This window comes from Eulemur rufifrons, chromosome 15 (assembly GCF_041146395.1).
Source record: "Eulemur rufifrons isolate Redbay chromosome 15, OSU_ERuf_1, whole genome shotgun sequence".
Lineage (NCBI taxonomy): Eukaryota > Metazoa > Chordata > Mammalia > Primates > Lemuridae > Eulemur > Eulemur rufifrons.
Genome location: NC_090997.1, coordinates 76,860,430 through 76,882,495, shown reverse-complemented (window position 1 = coordinate 76,882,495; position 22,066 = coordinate 76,860,430). Strand labels below are relative to the sequence as shown.

Here is a 22,066-nt window from a genome sequence, read left to right as displayed (position 1 = left end):
GTGTAGGGGATGAGGGAGAAGAAATAGGAAAGTTATGAAATATATAAAAGGTCATAAGAACAAAGAAAGAATAAAAAATAAAAAAAATAGTGTTGCATATAATCTTTTCTTATATTTTTCTAAATTCCTGCCATTAGCAATGCATATTGCAACAGTCTAAATAATTTAGAACAACATTGTCATTTTCACTTCTAAAATAACCTTTCTTTTAGGATCTCAGTATTATGTTCTTTTATCATTAAACGAATTAATAATTGATGGGCTAAATTCCAAGTTGATTCTCCAAAAGTAGTGAAAACCATATTCATGTTCCTGTGACTGAACAGCTAACTATAGTTGATACTGCTGCTGAAACTGTAACGAAAGCATTTGTAGAACCAAAATAGTTTTTTTCCTCCTAATCACAAGTAGAAAATCTATCATAAAGCTAACGCACTCTGCTATGGGTGTAAACATAAGGTACTGAATCAGCATCTCCAGCTGTCGCTAAGTGAGGGAAAGCTTCCCTTTCTCCAAGTGGCCATGTTCCCAAGTGGAGGTGAATAGAGGACAAGAGGGGGTGGATAGGGGTAACTGAGACCCAGATTCTGCAGAGAGCCAGGACCTGTTGATGAGTTAGTGGGTGGTAATAACAGAGTTTTTCATGAGACAGATCCAACTGTGTTCATCCAACAGTGGGAATCATTATGTGCTCTGGTCTGGCTGAGAGAGGCATTCCTTTTTTTTTTTTTTTTTTTTAAAGGGGAGAAATAATTAGAAATCAACATAAACAGAAAATGTGATAGTTTAATGGTAATGAATCTGCATGGGTGTGAGTCCATAACTACTAACTTCACATTCTTGAATGAAACAAACTTCAGTCTGTGCTAAAAACAAACTCTACTTTGTTATATTATGAATAAACTCGGATCTTCTTGCCACATAGCATGCTAAAGTAGTGTATCTGGTGGCTGAAGCCTTAGCATAAGCAAACAGCAGACGAGGGACTTGTGGTATTTTAACAGGCACTAGACGGTGTGCAAATAGTGGATATAGCATTAAAAAAAATCCAGCTTTATGTGTCATATCTAAAGTCTTCAGCAAAAATAATAAATCAATTTTTCTCCTAAATTTACAAAATTGCTGACAGAAGAGGAATATACATGCACCTCTGTGAATATGATGCATTTCTTCACTTAGTAGATGGCTCCCTGAATTGCCACCTCATTTGGAAATGGGCCCTGCACACTTCCCAGAGGACACAGGGACAGGGTGATGAAGTACTGGCTCTGGACTCATACAGAGTCAGGTTTTGAATCTCAGTCCTGACATTTTCTAGATGAATTACCAACATTTATCTTTTTTTTCCCCAGCTATTTTAAAAAATTAAAGTATTCAACATCCAGAGACTGTACTAGTGAGCGATCATACAAAGAAGAATAAAACCAATTATCTGTACACAGAAGTTCACACACAGTCTGATTATTTCTTTAGACAAAGTTTGCTTAATTTCTTTGAGCCTAGTCTTCTCTGTAACTTGGGAATATCTGCTTGATATATTATACTGAGAAGATGAAGTAAGATACTATTTAAAGTCCCTAGCACTCTTATAGGCAATCATTAAAAAAAATCAGTGGGTACAAGACAGTTTGTTTTACTCAAGAGACACTAACTCCATCCTATGTTGTCTCCATCTGGAGTTGAGGCAGCCGGCAGCTGTACGCAAAAATAACTCTCAAAAATTTCTAAGCAAGGAGGCTAAAAAGAGGGCAGATGTGGATGTTTCTTTCTAATACAGGAGATGTACGGACTCCTGTATTAGAAGCCAGGTACTCACTAATAGTCATAGAGATTGGCTACTTTTTAAGGACTACAGACACAGAATTTAATGGGTATTGTTGGTAGTCGCACACAACATTCTGGGCAAGAAGGTCTCTGGGGCTCTAGCAACTCACTGAAGACAAGCATGTACTTAAACAGACTGAAAGAGGTAAGACATGCCATAAAAATGATGTCAGTATGGTGCAGAGAACCCAAAGGTCTATACCTGTGGTACCAAAATTCTACCGTGTGTAAAAATAAACCTGGATTACTTGTTTAAAATGCAGATGCATTTTATTTGGGAGTGAAGATGCCACCATCTTCACTTAGGTAGCCACATTTATAAGAAGCACCCCAGGTAAATCTAACACAGGCGATATAAATACTATACTTTCAGTATCACACCATTACAACTTCACAAATAAGTATTTATTCAGTGATTACTGGAAGAAGTTTTCTAAGTATTGATCGTACTGAGAGACAAAACACGGTTTCTGTCTCAAGAAGCCTACAATACAGTTAATAACATAATCGTTTTATATTATAAAGGCCATAAATATATAGACTAGGAATTTAATGCAACAAGTTAAAAGGCAGGAGCAACTAATGATGGTTGAGGAATTCAAAGACTTAGAGCAGTTAAAAATATTTATGGGGGTTGAAGGAAAAGAGTAACAGATAAATGGAAAGGGAAAAATAGGGAAATGTTATGAACAGAATTCTTTATATAGGAATACATAAAAAATATTTGAGAGGATGGTGAATATAACTGTGGAATTTAAAAGGATCTTAAAGCTCTTCCATCTTTAAATTGTCAGATGAGAACACTGAGATCCACACAGTTAATTAGCTCCCAGCTGATGGAATCATAAACCTTTGGAATTTTGGGGGATCTAGTTCAAACCACTTCCCCGTAACAGTCTACTTGATCATGTCTAGTGAAACAAATATGATATTTGGGGGCAACCCATACAATTATTTTATAGCAATATTTATTAATAAACATCCTCTCATCTCAAGTCTCAACCTGTCTCTCAAGAAGTTCTAGCACCATAGAGAAGACCCAATAAGTTTTCTCCTTTTTCCTTAAGATAGTTTGTCTAACAATGCTTGGCACTCTTGCCTCGGGAAACTCCTTCTCCCATGATGAGCTCACACGTGGGTATTCAAATGTAACAGGACCTTAAGGATCTGCCAACTCACTTTGTCAGCCACTAAGAGTCTCATCTATAGCAAAGATTTCTCCTAATCTGCATGCCTTTATTGTCAAAACTAAAGAAATTTATACTAATAGTAGAAACCTCACAGTAGATATATGGGGATTGTGTCAGTGAAGGAAAGGTCACGGACTCGTAGAAAAACACAAATATCCCCTACAAGAATGCTGAACCTAAGTTCTGCCACTTACTAGCCTGGCGATACTATACAAATCACTTAACGTCTTTGAGCTTTATCTGTAAAATGAATATGGTGAATCCTGCTGTGCCCATTTCCAAAGGGTATTGAAACAAATCAAATAAGATAATGATGAGAAAGTGTCTACATGCTGTACAAAATTATATTGATATAAGTTATTGCTTAAAATGAACAAAATGATACTTTTCCAGCTCAGGGCCAGACTTTATTTATTTATTTATTTATTTTGAGACAGAGTCTCACTCTGTTGCCTGGGCTAGAGTGCCTTGGCCTCAGCCTAGCTCACAGCAACCTCAAACTCCTGGGCTCAAGCAATCCTTCTGCCTCAGCCTCCCGAGTAGCTGGGACTACAGGCGTGTGCCACCATGCCCGGCTAATTTCAGAGCCAGACTTGAACCCCTGCTTCATTCCCAGGAATAGAATAAGAATATTCTCAATGAGGAAACTGATAACTGTATTTGGTGAGAGTACATTATATATTAATATAATTAGTTTGTTTTTAAAAATTGTGCCCTCCTCATGAGTCTTCTTAGTTTAGGGTAACAGGTTATTGTAACTTTTTAAGGGATGACATCTCTTGGAGGAAGAAAATAAAGAGATCATGAAATAAATCCTCAGCCAATGAACAGATAATTCTCTCTGAGAAGACCATTATTAAACAAATAAAAAATCAGATTGCCAGAATATCCACAGAGCACTTCTCTGGAATGTCAGTCCTTAGAATCATCTTCTGTGTAGCATTTAGGTGTTATCGAGTGACCACAGGAGTCATTTCCACTCTTGGCTCTACTGAAAAGTGACCTCAATCAAGTCACTTACTTCTCTGGCCTCTGTTTATCTTCTTCAGTAACACAAGGGGGCTATGTTGCATACAGCATCCCCCAAAATCTTTCTAGCTATTAAAACATATTATACATTGAGTAGACATGTGCTTTCTCTCTAGTATTCTCTATCTCAGTAAATGGCACTATCCAGTTAGTTGGATAGGCCAGGAATCTAGGAACCCTCCTCATCTCCATCTCCAATCACCCTTTCCTCCTCAGTTAATAGAGTTAACATCTTTCCATTTCTTACCACCACTGATGCTACCAGTTAGCCATCAGAGGGCTCTTTTAAGAGCAATAGTTGTGAACTTACTGGGCCCCTGCTTTAAAAGCTTCTCATTGCCCTTCCCAAGTAACCACTCTGTCAAGTAGGCCTGTTTAATCTCTTTCATCCTTACTTCTTCTTCAATGAGATATTACTGATTTTATTTTATTTTAGAGACTGGTCTCACTCTGTCACCCAGGCTGGAGAGTGCAGTGGTGCAATCATAGCTCACTGCAGCCTTGAATTTCTAGCCTCAAGGGATCCTTCCAGCTTAGCCTTCTAAAGTGCTGAGATTACAGGCATGAGCCACCATGCTGGGCCCCCTAATGAAGTATTCATAGTTCCATCTCAGCTGCAGAAACAGAGCTCTCCCTCATTTAAATCGCCTCTGGCATTCTCCCTTAACAGGCTTAATGAAAAGCAGAGAGTAATGAAGAAAGCTGATCATGAGGTCAGAAGATCTGGGTGTACGTTTTAGGTCTACCATTTCTAGGTCATTTTGATCTGTTCCTTAATTGTTTTGAGACTCAGTTTCCTCATTTATAGAATGGACAGTATATTACAAAATGGTTGTGAGGGTCACATGACATAACGCATGCGAAAGTAGCTGATAGTTTCCTTTGTTTATTCAAAACCCTTCACAAGTTAGTGATAACCTACAGAATAGAACTGAATCAAGTTATTTTCAAGACTCTAAATTTTGGCAGCTGACATCTTTAAAGCTATCAACTGATGTTAGGAAAGGTCATCAACAGTCCTCAACAGACTTACATAAGAAATCCAAATAACTTGTTGACATGTGTTTGCCAAACTGGTGCTTTAAGTAGATTAGATTGTATGTTCCATGTCGTGGTCAAGAGGTTACCATAAAAGGTTTGAAAAATGCCTCGGAGAGATGGACAAAAATGCACTATTTTTAAACATACAATATTTTAGTGTTTGTTTGCTAAAAGTAATTCCAGTTAATGAACTAGTGTGAAAGTTCAGCTATAGAAATTAGTCAATGTGCCGAAAATGGAAATTCCCTCTGCCAAACTATGCCACTCCATTACAAGCTTTACCTAACAATGCCAACTACGTTTACAGAGTGCATAGCAAACTTCCGATGATTGTCACAAACGTTATGCTACGTGATGACTCCCATTCATTGGTCATAAATTTTAAGACAAGAAAATGCTGGGAGGCCTAATAAATCCCAGTGTTTTCAGTTGATCTTCCTTCCACCTTCCTGCTTCATTCCCACGTACTGTCTAGTACAGCTGTATCCCTGTTTTCCAGAGAAAAATGTGGGTATGTAGTAGGCTCATTGTAAACCACATAATTAATTTCCAATTCTATTTAAACAAGTTAACATAATATTATACAGCTTGGAAATGATATCTAGGTGTTCTAAATTAATATTGTTTTTTAATTTTGACTTCATATTTTCTTTCCTTAACCACCGTGAATTCTACAAGGGGAGGTTTCAGATATATTTTGCTCACTTTTGTAATCCCAGCACATAATAAATGTTTATTAAATAGCTGTTAAAAGATTAAATCAATATATGATATCTTAGCTAGGGCTAAGTTCAATTTCAATTTTTTTCACATATTTTTCCCCCAACAAGATTTCTCTCTTATTTGGTAACTTTCGAAAAATATGGTCTAAAAATTCCAAGAAAGTACAAAGAGAAACCTATACTTTTGAATTCAAGCCCAACTCCACATTCTTGAATCTGTGACAGACAACTAAGGTTAGGGCATGGTATAAGATTGGAAAGGGAAAGCTCATTGATCTTACTGTTAGAAGGATCAGTTTTCTGCTTTCAGATAAATGAAAGATTATGAGCCCCATTTTATAGTGGATACAACTGAATCACAGACTAAATGATTTGTCTAAATTATCTAGCAATGTATAAATGAAAATCAATCCCCCTGCCTCCTACTGTGGGATTTTTCTCACTACAGTTCAAACCCAAGAAAGCCTAGTTTGTAAGAAGGTCATTAGAAAGACATGATTCTTCTCCAATGAAGTTTCCATTTCATATCCCATAGATCCCTTTTTATTATTTTCTTTGCTAAGTTATAATAAATACAGTATTCAAGTGGGATTCAATTGGAAACTCAGCAGTGAATAACTGCCAGTATATGTTTGAAGCAAAACAAGGAGGAATAAAATTCCATTGTAGATGTTTTAATATTATTTATGTAGAACTTATTTCTAAAATGCTTTTTCACAAGAAAAAAAAATCTTAATATAAAGTTAAAAACATCCTACTTCTGTAAAGGAGAAAAAAATTCTGGTTATCAATGAGAAATCTTAGATTGGGATTTATCAACAAAGAAATTGAATTAAAATTCATGGTTTTTTATATTTCAATGTAGGTCTTACAACATCGAGGGAAGGAGGAAACAATAACTTGTTTAAAAGATGTATACCTTTTCTAGTCATGTATCACAGGAAGCATTAATGCTGTAGAATTAATTTGAAATTGAGTCAATGAAGTCTCTGATGCTTTAAATGGCTTAGCTGTGTAATCCCTAGTATATAATGAACATTTGAAAATGCTGTGCAAACAGGAAAATGGAACACTGGTACGCTTTCACCCTTGGAGGCCTGGGGTACCACCCTGTTTTAATAAATGATATTCAATATAAGCCTAAGAGCTCAGTCATTATCCCTTTTAATAGTTCTTGAATAATAACATAAAAACCAGAGTTTACATCAGATCAGATCTCAGATACATTGCTTAATTTTGAGGAGAATATGGAGAAATAGCCAAGAACTGCATTTGAACTGGCATGGTGATTAGAAGATTTGTAATTGCCCCCACCTTTTTTAAACTATTAAAGCACCGGCAGCCAATTTTTCCTATATTCAATTATAATGGACTCATTTTCCTACATTTTGTGCATATGAAAAAAGTCACGACCTCTTTAGTGATAACTTAAAATATTTTACAGATCAAATTACACACAACTCATTCTAATTCACCTCTTGATTCTTTTTCTTTTAGTCTTTTCTCTAGTGGACAGTATCAAAATCTATGCATCAGATAGCATCAGACCTGCTGTTGCAAACATTAATAAGATCTATCATTCAGGAACAGTTACTTACACTTTGTTTAATCTTTAATGGAAAGGATTTCTCTAAATATTTACACCAGAACAGTTGTCAGAATGAGTCCTGCAAAATTGTTGGCATACTCCCAGGAGCAAGGGGGCTGCTGTGTGGAGGAGGGGAGATTCCTGGTCATACAATTTTAAGCAGTCCTAGAATTTCAGGGAGCTGCTTGCTAGAATATGAAGGGTGCGTATTAACAAAAAGGTACTTCAGTGTGCAGAGCCATTCAAGTAAAGTATAAGAACAACCACTTTAGTTTATTGCTCTTGTAAAAATGACTCTCCATTTGTTTCAGGTTTAAAGTAAAGGGATTATTTAGGTTTCAGAGACCCAGTAAATAAATTGTCTATGAGGAAAGAAATTTGTACAAGAAGTGTGAAGAAACACCGAATTTATTCTGTGCAATGGTCCTCAAGGTGGTGAATACGTAGAAGAAACTTGTTCCTTCCCTGAGTGGCTAAGTAGAGCCAGCAGACAAGACTTAGTGGCAGTGACAACTGAAATCTGCCCAGATAAATGCCAAGATAAATGCAGCAGTGTTTTATAAATTAACTCGGCTGTCTGCATGTTTATTTTTTCTTTGGAATATTCTAAAATTAAGAGTGTTCAACTCATCTTGGCAACTGTTTTAGAATTTGGGGAGTGTATGAGGAAGTGAGTTTCAGCTAGGAAGGGTGAAGAAAATATCCTGCACTAAAAATCTTGGCAATTTTCATATGAAAAGTGCTCTTACCTGACGAACTATAGCACTTCTGCCCAACAGCCTGTGAACTAAATAGTTTGGCTAAAAACTATTATGTAAAGGTTTTCTGAGATTGTAAGCTCTCCTTTTATAGCACGAACATCATATTAAGTTGAGAGGTAAACTGTTTCAAACAAATTTCTGGAATGTCAGTGGGATGTCCACATAGATGCTGAAAACAGTAGTGGTAGCCTGAAGTAGTTTGGGGCTCCTCTTCTCACTGGAACTCTCACTTATTCTATCAGAAATTAAACTTTGGGATATGGTCACATAATGCCCACAGGTCTGAAAATACACATGAATCAGGAGCTGGTCCTTGAGGCTTGATGATGGGTGTAACAGCAAGTGCCATTGCTTATACTAGGGCCAACTATGCATCTATGTGATCTCTCAAACTTAATTGGCCTCCAAGGGAATCCTGCTGATCTATGTTAAAAGCTTGGATCCACATCAGGCTCTGGGCAGAAGTGGAAGGTTGGCTGAATGTTTGAGAAATGTGCTATATGAAAGAGAGACTGGCCCCTTTAAATTATATTCAGTCTTTGTGAAGGGGACTAAGAGTTACCATCTTGAGGATAGCATGAAATGAGTATGTCAATTCAAGCCAGAGGGGCTAAGAATACCATGTTTGGCCTTATTTCTTGTTACCCAACAAGTAGAGGGTCCTTTTGGACTCTAGATCAAAAAACTCATCATAAATTTTAAAATAAAACTAAGTTCTGTAAGAAACAAATATTTAGCTGCTCAGTATATCCTCAGTTTATGGCCAAGCAGCATTTGTCTTTATATTTTGTGTTTCATGGCAGAAACTACATGCTATGTGGTACAAGGAAACACAGGTCAAAGTTTTGGTGCTAAGTTTCCAAAAATTAGGATTTTTCTATCCTTTGGTTATCTTGTTGTCAAATTCAAGAATAAATAAAGCCACATATATTGTTCCACCACATTGGTCATAGTGACAAGCAGGTCATTATAACTCTTAGGTGTGCCCAGTGCATAAGGACAGGGTTTATTTGCTAAATGATATCTGGAGATTACCAGTTGCCAGAAAAAGCTGTCCAGAAAGGGAATATGACTTTTTTCTGTAGATTTAAAATAAGCAATATCACCCATCCACATATTTAAACAGAGAACTAGTAGTCTAAGCTCAAAGGAATACTGAGATATACTGAGGTCATTCTGAAACATAAAGGAATTTGAAACTTAACCACTATAAGGACTGTGACCAGTTGTAGCTCTGTGCCTTTGTTCAATTAAAGATTCATCTCATGAGTTGGTGGACTATCCTTTCTAAGTATTCCAGCCAGTAGTGTCAAGGACAAACTTTCACTTCAGTTATTAAACACAGACACATTTGCACTACTTGAATATTTTCCTATGGAACGGTTTAACAAGTCTTTTAATTTCTCAAATATTAAAGGTTTAAAGTTACAACATCACTTATTTGCTGATAATTTCCACTTAGCTATTTATAACATCATGTTTCTAAAATGTATTGTTTTAAATGTAAGAAATCATGAGTTTGCTCTTGACCTTTCTAGCTCTAGAGATTTTACAACTCCTGTCCTGATGTAATGTATTGCCATTTTCTTGTTGCCAAATGTTGCTTCAATAATGTTGTATCTAAGTTGACCTAAGGATGTTTACAAGAATTCCTTCCCTTCCCTTTCCATCCTAGTCAGACACCTCTTTTATGAAGACCTAGACTAAATTCCTTGGGTTCTTTTTATCTACTCAGGAAGGGAGGAGGAGAACTTGCCGTGATGACAGCAGGAGTTTTCTATGTGGGCACGTGCACTCACGCAGGCAGACAAGGTGGTTTATAAGAGGATGCTGACATGAACTATGCACGTCCTGACAGCATGTTTCCATCTCTTAAATGCTTAGGCAGAATAACCTATTGAGAAAAAAAAAATGGGTGGAAAAGCATTGTTTTCTGATGGATTTCCTGCTCTCTGTAACTCATGATTGCTCCCAATCCTTAGGGAGGAGTAACGAGGTCTGACCGCGGAGCAATGGCTAAGCTTGCTGTGATGACCTTCCTTCCAAGGAGCCTGGCTTTCCTCAGTCTAATTACTTTTGGCAATTGTGGTTATTGGGATTTGGCCTGGTGACTCATTGGAACCCAAATTTTCCCAAAGAGCCCCCTTAACAAGCAGAATTAAGTCTGACAGGAAGCCCAGACTTCCACCTCCCTTTTACATGGAGCTCTCCCGGTTTATGGCAAGATTTGAAAATCCTTCATGGACTAGAAAAGACTAATAAACAAGATTTAATGAAGATAACTACTCAAAGAAGAGCACATTAGAAGTGAAGTACAAACATTAAGTTCATGACCAAACCACCTACCGCAAAACTTAACCCATGAAGTTAGAGTTAAAACTATGCTATTTATAGTAGTTTTACTGATCATCAGTAGCTAATCGAAAGTGAGTCGGGAATTGTAGAAACTATAAAAGAAAGGGACATTTATTTCTTGTTAGGCAGTTTCCTGGCCATTAAGTGTTTCCTAAAAACAAGGAGGACTCTAGGGCACATTACCAATCATCTGGTAAGACATAAAAAAACCAGTTGTTTATTATTAAGTAGCTTCAAACAAAAATTGAGTATGTCTGAGACCCCATCTTCTACAATTTTTTTATTTACTCATCCCCCACCCACAGCACATTTCAGCAGCAAGCCCAACCACCCATGGTTTGCACCTCTCCTAGCAGCAGTGTTCTTATTCTATGAAGCCAGTCTTTATTGTCGATTCACTATCATGTCCCACTGTGTGCATTTCGCTCTTTTATCTTGGACTCTTTGAGACGATTCTCTATCACCACGGTTCCCAACCCCCAGGCTGCGGACTGGTGTCAGTCCGTGCCCTCTTAGGGACCAGCCACAGAGCCCCTCTGCCCCCCACCCCTCCCGTGGGAAAACTGTCTTCCATGAAACTTAGGAACCTAGGAAATGGGGCAGGGGGATGCACAGCAGGAGGTGAGTGGCAGGCAAGCCAGCAAGAAGCTTCATCTGTATTTATAGCTGCTCCGCATATCAGATAGTCTTGTCTGCACCAGTAAGTGCTACAAGTTTAACAATACTCTATTGATAAACAATACGGGGCTATCAGATTACTTTATATGCTAAACTACTATTTGTTCAAATGACATATGTTAATATCTCATGTCTTATCACACTCAACACATGTTTATTTTGCCTGTCTAACCCTCATAAAACTGGTGTTGCTTTTCAACAGTTGCTCAGCTGCAATAGTCATTCTTGAATTAAGGGTCTGACAATATTTGTCAGTCTTGCCTGCACACCAGGACTACTTTTAGAAATATGAATATCCAGGCCCCAACCCTAGAAATCGTTTCAGTTTGTCTAGGGTGGGGTCTGGGCATTAGTATTTTTTTTAAAAGATCCCTGGGTGATTCTAATGTGAACTCAGGATTGAGCATCTCTGTACCAAGTCCCATAAAGCAAGAATTCAGAGTGGAGGTTACTGTTAATGCTCATGATAAAAGTAATATAAATAACAGATTTTATGAAGCACTATAAAGATGACTTTTCTGGATAACAAACACTAGCCAGTGAAATATCTATTGTGGTTGTAAATTACATGGAAAGATTTTGATTTTTAACTGCAAAATTATAGACTTTGTCTACATCCTCATGCCTATGTTAATCTTCTCTTGGATGTGCACACCGTAGATAGAAAGAATAATTTTAGAGTATTTCATATAAACTGTGCAATCCTATTATTTCTAATAAAAAAAAATCAGCAACTTTTTATTATTAAAAACCATCAATAGAGTAGGTTAAAGAAAGAGAGGACAATGGGTAGAAAAAAGAAGGCGATCTTGGGGTGGGGGGTATACTCGAATACCAGAAGCAACCTCTATAGTAAGTGTTTGAAAAAAAACTTGTGGTTTGTTAAAAGAGGAAGGAGGAAAGAAAAGAGAGTAAGAAAAGGAAAAAGTAAGGTGGAGTTTCAGAAGAGGCCCCCGTGATTGCCTCAAGTACCAATCTCAATAGTTAAGGTGGAGTGAAGAACTCAAGCAAGGACCTGGGCTCTGGAATCAAGCCTAGACTGGAATTCCAGGTCCATCGCATCTTCCCTGAATGAGAGACTAAAGTGGGACTATTGGCACATTCCTTACAGGTAGGTGTGGGTGTAAAGATTCAATGACATAATTTTTGTAAAAACATCAAGTATAGGGTCTGGCACTCACAGGTGATTAAAACATGGGAGCTATTTAAGTAATTATTACTATCATATAACATTCAATTTAACAAACATATATGCATATTAAGATAAAAATGTATATAAATAGGACAGGGGCCCTAGAGTTACAAAGCTGTCGTGTGCCATGAAATATTCACACATACTTTGGCACATTATCTTACCTCTTTCTTATTAGCAAAATGTGACAGGTATTTCCTTTACTTATATGACAGCCTTCGTCAGGTTAACTCTGCTCATACTCATAAGATCCCTAGAAACTACTGGTCTTTTTCTTACCAACTTATTGAGCATATGTTAAGAAAACAGTGTTCTAAAATAAGCAGCTCACAAATTCTGTTATTTTATATTGTGTGGTAGTGGTTTGTATAATGTGGTTATAAAATGGGGGCTGCTTTACCACTTACTCTCAGGAATGTGCTTTGTATTGGGGTATAATTATAAATATGCTTACCAGCTAGTTTTCTGAGGACAATTTTTGGGAGTGAATATAGTACACTGAGTTATTGTGTATTTGTTTTAGAAAGGTGTTTTAAGGGAACTAAATCTAATCCTATGCCAATGCCAACTGCTCAGAAGAGGACTAGGAGGAGAATAAACTGCTTCTGGTACAGCAGCTCCAAAATGGGTTAAGAAGAAAAAGAGAGAGAGAGAGCGAGAGCGAGAGAGAGTGAGAGAGAGAGCGCGCGCGCGGGCTTGGGGCCTCCCTGCTACTGAGGATGGAAAAATTACTCAGTGGAAATGTTGTAGAGGGAATCCCCACACTGTGTAGATGGACTGGAGTTTAGCCTATCCTAAGATTCTCTTCTTTTAAGAGAACACATTTTGTAGAGACAGCATTTGAAAGTAGAATGCTATTGTTATGAATAGATACTAGATCCCAATTGAATGGTTCAAAAATTCATTTTTGCACCTTATGGAAACTTGCCTTTCATTACCATAAAGTGTTTCAAGTCTCCTTATGATCTATGGCCAGGTAACAGAGTTCCACAGGCAATGAGACTTCTAAGTATAAATCTTCAGCTGCAAGATTTGGCAACTAACATCTATAGCTCATACCAGTGACCATTCCCTTATGTAATACAGAGAGTACTATAAAAATGGGAAACCATAGTTCAGAATGATATGTTAAACTATTGAAAATAGACAAAGAATCTTAATGTAATTAATATTATTTTTACACTACCAAGAAGAGTGAGTCTCAATGTCGGCACTGCAAACACTTTTGATAATAATAAACATCCCTTTTATGTAGGTGACTCTGAAGTACTCGTTTTCAGCCCTTGATACTCTCTGAAACTAGTTCTGAATTCTTAAACATTCTTCTGACTCCTCAAAGTAAAGATAGTTCAAAAGAAAAAGAGATTTCCTACAAAACCTGCTTATAGACCTAGTATGCTGATTGATGATGTGGCCATGGTTTTCAGACACTAAAAATTGTGAAGGATGGGGCATATCATAATAAATTAATTATTCACATTGATAATATCACTCATTAGTTAATATCTATGTGACGAATTTACTTATAATAAATGAACACTTATATTTCTTTGTACTCCTAATTTTTATCTGTTAAACTTAGTTGAATAAGGCAAGTAAGTTACTGTTCTCATACCAAAAGATTACAAGTTGAAGAGACTATAGGGGTCACTTAGATATAAACTCTTGATCAACCTCCTCATTTTCCAGAAGAACTGTCAGCCTAGTGTGGTTAGAGACTTGCCTGGGTTAATGCCTTGGTTAGCCAGACATTGGTAGCAGCACTGGATCTAGAACTCAGGTCTTCAACTTCTCAGGCTGCCTTTACCCAACAAACACTGGAGAGTCTTCCTTCTCAGGTCTCAGTCTCTACCACAAATTTATGATACCTGCTATTAATGAAATTCTTAATGGTCAGATAGAACATGAATAAGGTGGTGTTTTAAAGACTAGATCAGATTTTTACATAAAATATAAAGAAAGTTAAAAGCTATTCAATATATGTAATTGGGCATCATATTCTTTAGTACCACTGAATTTTCCCTAAAATACTTCCAGAAGAATTTTAGCTGCAGCAGATGGTAACTAGGTCCTTTGCCGAGATTATAAATAAGGCAGAAATGCTCTTATCAGATAAGAGGCACCTGAAAACATATTTTAAAAAACTGAATTTTTAAAATTATTCAAACTGTTCACATGTGAAAATAATTAAGGTATTTTGCTTAAAAGTTTCATGTTATTGAAACCTTTGGAGCAAAAAATGGGATTTTTTAGCACTCACGACACTTACATATTTAGCATTCTCAGCACCCCCACCATCTCTGAGAATGGAACATTCCATTCTTTTCAGTATTACTTAATGACTGTTTTAATCAGAATGCTACTAATATTCCTGAATGGAAAGATCTGATGGTCAGAATTAAAGAAACAGAAAAAATCGGCAGCACCTCTTACAGACGTATACTTTATACTTTAGGTATTTTGTTAAGGTATAATTGCAAAGCATTTCAAATGTATTAGGTTGTCCAACAGATGATAAATTTTAAGATAATTCAAGCATATTAAACCCTGAGAAAAATCCAAAATCAAGAAAGCAATCTACATCTCTCACAATCAAATGCAAGACAAAAAAGCCTTTATAATTTATGATGGAACATTTTCTCAAATTATCATTCTAAAAAGAATGCCAACATACAATGCACAGTTAGGAGAAGAAATAGTCCTAACCAAATCAAACATATAATTTCAACACACTGTCTTGCATGATCCTTACCATGCTCTCAAAACTGAATGATGTTTTCCTAATGGTAACCAAAGTTGATTCTTACATTTCATGAAACACAATATCCACTCTGATGGCATTTCAAGAATTCTCTACTTGGAAAAGAATTTTTTTGGGGGTGGGGATAGGTTGTGTGAATGAACAGTGAGGGAGAGAGAGGTTAGGGCAATGTCCAGAATGAAACATTTGGATAGAGATAAAGGGGAAAAGATGATTTAGTAAATCACTATATCTAGAAGGGTTTTATTTTTTGATAGTTCATTTTTATAATTACAGAAGGATCTTTAGGTCTTAACTCTTCATAGGCTTCTGACAACTCTACGTAGTATTCTATCAACATTACATAAAATTCAAAAGAACTATTGCATCTAAAAATAGAGTAACCATTTAACTAGAAAATATTTTAGACATTTAATAGCAATCTAGAGATGTCTTTCCAGATTCAAATCATCTAAATGGATCAGACGACAACTAAATTCAGTTTGTAGTAGTGTAGCAAGGTTCACCCCATAAAAATTTGAAAATCAAATTTTACTACACGTTGTAATTTCCATTCACCACTTTCTGGGGACCTAATTTGTAGAATATTAAATGCCAGGGAAATATTTAATGGAGAAATAATTTAGCAAAGCTTACCTACTTACAAGTTTAAATACTGTTCATATTTCATGCTTAGGGAAATATTAAAATAATGACATTAAACCAATTTCACATTCATTCTTATATTCTCAATTACTTTACTTAGAGAGTAACTTGGGACTCAAAAGACGATTTTAAAATGATCATTTCTAATGATCTTGGTAAAATCCTTCTATTGAAGTATTTCAAAGTATTTCAAAGTATTTGTAACAAAGAATTAAAATAGTATAAAGCCAAAGACATTTTAAGAAACAACCCTGATAGTATAATGATGATTAAATTAGAATTACAGAGAGTTTTTGCTTATAGTTAGATGTTGCCACTACTGACTATGAGTTTGAATTTGTCTTTGATTTATGCAGATATTCACATGACATGTAATAGAATATACTTTCTCTAGCAAATTTTGTCCATGTCTCTATCTGTAAAACAATGTCTCTCTCAAAAACAAGATAAACTGGTGACAAATGTAGACAGGTGAGAAAAATGCACTGTAGTCAATATCCAAACCCAACTTTCATCCAAAATTAGTATTACAGAATGCATAGTAGAATTAAAGATTTTTTCTATTTTATCAGTTAACTTGTTATTTTCCAGGATTAGCAATATAATCACCAAGCGTGTATCATAATTTCAAGGAATGGCTCAACTTCTGAAAAAATGTCATGAGCAATGACCAGTATATTCCAGTAAGTCTGTTTTTATTTTATTAGCATTAATATTATTTCCTTTGTATTCTTGCTCTTTTCCCAGACTTCTTTATGAAAGAATTTTAAAAGTTTTATAGATTACACAATGGGCACTTTTCAATTATGATGCACAAATGGCTTTTCAAAGCTTGCATTGATCTAGAATCTGAGCAACTAAAACCCAAGTAATAGCTGGCATCAAGTAAAAAGGATCCTAAATGGCACCTGATGTTTCTAACAATAGCCTTCTGGCACAATATGATCCTACAATATCTTCTGGATAATTGAATAATATTATATTCTATATAGCAAACTTTATGATTATTATTAGATATTTAATTCTTTGACATTGGTCACCAATACATAATACATATAAATATCAGTTCAAAAATTTCCAGTCAAGGAGAACAGCTATTCTCTAAACATATTGTATTAAATGATGGTCTGGAGACAATCAAATTTGTTACTTAATAAGCCTGATATCATTTCTATGACATGGATCAGCATATAAAATAAATATATAAATAACTGTGAGATTCATGGCAGGAGATAAGTTCCACTTACTGGCTGTATGGCTTTGTGTAGGTCACTTAATTCCTGTTTCTCAGGCCCTTTCTTTGGAAAATGGGAAGATGAATACCTGCCTCTACACTTCAGGTGGCTACTTCAGGGCCCAAATGAATAATACAAGTGAAAACGTGATACACCAAGAAGGTATTATAGTTATTATTACAGCAGAGATGCTTTTTAGTTTTATTAACACACAACCTGGAATTCAGAGGTTGACTTTACCAAGCTGCAAAGGCTGAGCTGGAAATAAAACAAAAACTGAGTTCGAGGTTCTTGATTTGGGATGCTACACTTAAAGCTAAGGCATGCCCCTAAAAACACTGCTAGTTGGGGAGTTTTAAATAAAAATTATATTTAATTTTTGTCTTGAATAAATTCAATTTTGTCATCTCTAGGAGCTGTATATTAATTCAAATAGATAAAAAGTTATTGTGTATTTATTCACCCATAACTTAATAGATTTTTAAAAATCACAAGACTCCTGTTTTAAATTGTTGTTTCTTTTACATGAGGAAACACTAGTTTGTAACAACTAGGATCACTGGTTTGTAACCAAGTAGAGACAAATGGAATAACGGTTGTTTTAAGGAAACAGGACAATACTGACGCTGCTTTATTTGCTCTTTCTAAGGATGAGCCATGGTTATTTAGACCTGACAACATATAACACTGCATATGAATATCTACCTTAGTTTGTAAGAAACTTTTCTACTAAAACAATCAGAGATCTCTTTTTTAAAAAAAAAAAAAACCTTGAAAAACAGTTCTTACACCCTAATTTTCTACCTCCCATATCTTTAGTGGTGGTTTTAAATGTTTGGGAAAGTGAAGCTATTTATCTACAGGCCAGAAGGATATTCTTAAATATTCACTTTGGTTGTTTCTTGAAGAAAAAAATAGAAAAATCGTCCTCTTTTTAAAATATGTTTGACCGATACCTTATTTTTTTTATTTTAAAATCTTTTTCTAGTTCCTATTTGATAAAAAGGTTTTTATTCATTTTTAAGAGGTTTCCAAACAAATTATAAATACGAGTTTGTGCATATGCAGATTGACTTTGAGTTTCTGGGCGTTTACCACCACCCCTTCCTTATTCTCCAAAAAGTCATCTTGCACCTGCCAATACAGTGTCGTCTGTCTCCTCGGAGGACGCAAGGGGTCGCCCCTCTCCCAGGATTGCAACAGCAAACCAAGCCGCCAAAGGAGACTCAAGTGAGAAGGAGCATCGCCTGCAGGCGCTCTCTCCCAAACCCACTCCCACAGAATAACTGGAATTTCAGCCTAATTCCACCCATTCCCTCTTTCATCCCCTCAACGCAACCAGAGGGCGCCTTTGACTTGGCCGTGACACGATTAAGACAGCTCGAAAAGCAGTTTCCCTTTGGACTCCAAGACTCCTCTCCAGTCCCCGCCTAGAGGTGCAGCCTCCCGCTGCGCCCCAGCGACCCGGGCAGCTTCACGCGGCAGCTTCCTGGACCTTGGTCCTCGCTGGGGGAGGTGGGAACAAATGGACAGCAAGCTTTCTTTCCGGCGTCTTCCTTCAGAAACAGGGGCCCCAAAGCTGCAAACAGAGATGCCTCTGACACTTTGACACTCAGTACCCTGCCCCGCCCCGGCAAGTGTGTGACTCCCGGCTGGGGGTCCTCCGTGGAGTGAAGGAGGTAGTGGGCTGTAGGTGTCAACGAGCACAGGCTGGAAGAGCAGACAGAAAGCCGCAGGCAAGGCTTCTGCCCGCCCTCTCCCCTTTCCCTAGCGACTCAATTCCCCAGGTCAGACCCTGCGAGGAGAGGAGACAGGGACGCCAGGCGCAAGGGCACCGCTGAGCCCCAGGCCGCTCCTTCCGCGAGGGGGCCTCATGGCCTGAATGAAAGCGTGGGTGGGGGAGTTACAGAGAATACACACCATTCAGAGGCCAAGAATAATAAATCGGATGCCCTGACATACTTAGTTTAGGCTCTCCTGCCCCCTGCTACGCGATCTAGAGGCGGCGAGGCCGGACCAGAGCCCCTGGCGCTCGGGCCGGGCCACGTTTCTTAGAGGCAATTATCAGGTGAATCAAACCTTGTCTGGCCCAGGCGAGCGGTACAAAGGGAGCTTTCAGGGGACCCTCATGCCCAGGAGCAGGGCTGGGACAAACAGCGGCCGAGAAGCGATTACTAAATTTCCAGCTTACACAAGCCCGTGTTGTGTCCTCCGCGCTGCCTCTGCTGCTGCCCCGAGGGACTTCCCTGGCGGGACGCGCTCGGAGGGCTCCGCGCCGGGGACGAGGCGCGGCCACTGGTCCTGCGCTGCCCCGCCAGGTCCGAGGGGCCAAGGCAGCAACATCGCTCTCTGCGCCTCCAGAGCTCTAAAGAGGTTTATTCCTCCCTCTCCCAAACAGCGTCCCCAACGATGGAGCCAGGGTCGCCTCCCGGGGGCTCTGGGATCTGCGAAGGGACTCCCCACGCGAGTACAGGCACTAGAGCAGCGAGCGCAGCGGACTACCCCGGAGCAGGGTGAGGTGCCACCCTCGCTTTTGTCCTCTTATCTCGGGAAGATGCCACCTTTGACACACACGAAAACTGGTTGGGGGTGCCCGTTTAATCCCAGCTAGGGCACTTCTTAAGAAGCCTGCACAAGCCAACCTTCCAAGTAACAGGATAAGGGACAGGGAGGAGGCGAGCATGAGTGTCTAGGGGGAACCCCACCCTCAGTATGTGTGTGTCTCAGGGGACACACTTGAAAGGGCCTGAGATGGTAAGAGCGCTCACACGTGACAGGCAACAGAGTAACTGGAAACCCGGCACCTCCGACTCCCAGCGGCTGAGGTTCGGCTGTCTTCAGACCCCCGAGCGTGGGACGTCGGGCGGCTCAGCAAACGCGCGGACACGCGAGCCTCCAGCGCCTCACGCGCCCTTTTGCTCCACTCGTGCGTGTCGGGGATGCGGCCGCGCAGGCGCTGGCTCGCTCGCCGGCCATCCCAGCGCAGCTTGAGGGCCCAGCCGAGGTGTCCTCGCGCGAGACGGCGACCCAAGGGGAGCTGCTGCCCCGGCCGCGCCCCCGGGCACTCGAGGTCCCCGTCCGATCTTCAAAAGGAAAGCACAGATGCCTAGAGCGAGTCTAACCACCGACAGAACTTTCCCGCGAACCTGAGTTATGAGGGGGCAGGAGCCACACGAGCTCCGGGTCTGCCCGACCAGGATGCCGGGGAAGAGAGGGGCGCGGAGAGGCAGGCGTGGAAGACGCCGCCAGTATCCCCAGAGCCCAAACGGTTATCTCCTCTGGGAGGCGTGGGGTGCAGGGCGGGTGGACCGCCGCCTCTGGGAGCCGACTCAGGACAGGCAAAGCGACCCGACAGGTGAACGCGGCGGGAGGGAGCAAATGCGTAAAAACCCTGCACTTACTTCTTCGCTGGCGCCTTCCCCGGGAGGCGTTTTGGCTGCCGATGTATTCCATAAAGTTCAAAATGATAAAAAACCAAGGAATCAGTCGCAAGTGCATAGTAACCCAGTAATGTTTCCCTTCCTTTTCTCCTTTATAGTTTTGATAATTATATTTAATGTTTTAAAAATATATGTAGGTGTTAGGCGTATATGTAGAGAACCCGAGCAGCGGGACTTCTCCACTCAGATCCGATAGGCGTGCTGTGATGGCAAGCGAAGCGGGGCGGGTGGACAGGGCAACCAACTATTGTATTTTCAAATTGTCCAAGCACAGAACTGCGGCGGCTTCTTTGGGGTGGCTGTCATCCCCGCGAAGGAGCGTTCCAGGAGCCGCCGGGGCGGCCGCAGGTAGCATGGTGGGCGGCAGGGGCCGCAGGAGGGATCCAGGCGGGCTGGCGGGCGGCGGCGGCGGCGGCGGCCCCTTGGGCTCAGAAGCTGCGGCGGCAGCGGCGGGGGCCCCGGGAGCGCAGGGGAACGGCCGCCGTGGGCACCGCGGCCATGGCCAAGGGGCGGCGGAGAGACCCCGAACTGCTTCTGGCGTTCGCGAGCAGGAGCTGCACCAGTGTTGGGCTGGGCTCCCGGGAGCACCCCATAGGGGAGGAGGAGGGGAGGGAGGGGGAGAGAAGGGGGGGATGGCTGCGGGGGGCGGGGGGAGCTCGGGGGCGGGGAAGGAAACTGCTGGAGCAACAACCCTGAGCGACCTCAATAACTTTCAATTTCAAGAGGGAAAGAGGGAGCTGGAAAAGTACAGGCGTTGCGATTTGGCAGAGGGACGGGAAGAGGCGCCTAAGGGGTCCTGGGTCTGCAGCGGAGCATCTCTGGACACCGCAAAGACGGCGGGAGAACACGAGCTGGGAGAGTGGGCGAAGAGTCCCCAGAAGGGCAGCTCCGGCGGGGAGAGTGGGCGCGCTGGGGCTGGGAGTGTTGAGGCCGAAGGTTCAGCGGGCGAGAGTCCTCCCCCTCGACCCCCCGTCCGGCTCCTCTCCGCGGCCTCAGGCTAGGCGCCCCGAGCTTTTGGTAGCGGAGCACCCTCGCTCCCCTGCACCCCCACCCCCACCTCCACCTCCAAAGCCAGGGCGCAAGGACTGGCCCCAGGGCAGCTCGCTCCTCGCCCCCTTGGCAGATCGCTGGAGGGTTTCTGGCTGCGGACTCCTTCTCAGCTTTCCTGACCCTCTCCTCTGTTGCCTTTCTTTCTTTCAATAAAAGTAGCTGCAGTTGGTCGCTGTGCTGGTCGTCCAGAAGAAACTCAATGGGCGCTACCAGTCAGCTCCACCGCGGTTTACCTGCTCTGAGGAGGGAGGACCCAGAGGTGTGTGCGCTCAGGATAATTCGGTTGGAAATGCAATTGTGCTAGGGCTTTCTTCCAAACCAAGCTTTTGCTGTGGCTCTGGAAGATTCCTCCTCCCGTTAGGCAATTCCCTCCGTAGTCAGCTCGCCATCGCTTGGCGCGCTCTCTCTGACCCTCTCTGTCTCCTAATGTTCTTGAGAGGATCTGTTGTGCATTTTGATTTCTCATCTAGGGGACTGGGAATAATATTTGGAAAGATTTTTCCAGTCTTGAGGAGGAAGGGGAAGGTCCATGACTTTCTTCTATTCCTAGCGCAA

At 40.3% G+C, this 22,066-nt stretch overlaps 1 protein-coding gene across 1 annotated transcript in view; it reads right to left on the bottom strand.

Annotated features, from left to right (window-relative positions):
- Positions 1 to 20,530, bottom strand: part of RSPO3 (R-spondin 3) — a 76,140-nt gene extending 55,610 nt beyond the window's left edge. The window contains exon 1 of the mRNA XM_069488232.1: positions 20,423 to 20,530. Within this exon, the coding sequence (XP_069344333.1) occupies positions 20,423 to 20,519 (97 nt within the window). The 5' untranslated portion in view covers positions 20,520 to 20,530. The remainder of the gene's footprint in view (positions 1 to 20,422) is intronic.
- Between the last annotated feature and the right edge of the window lie 1,536 nt (positions 20,531 to 22,066).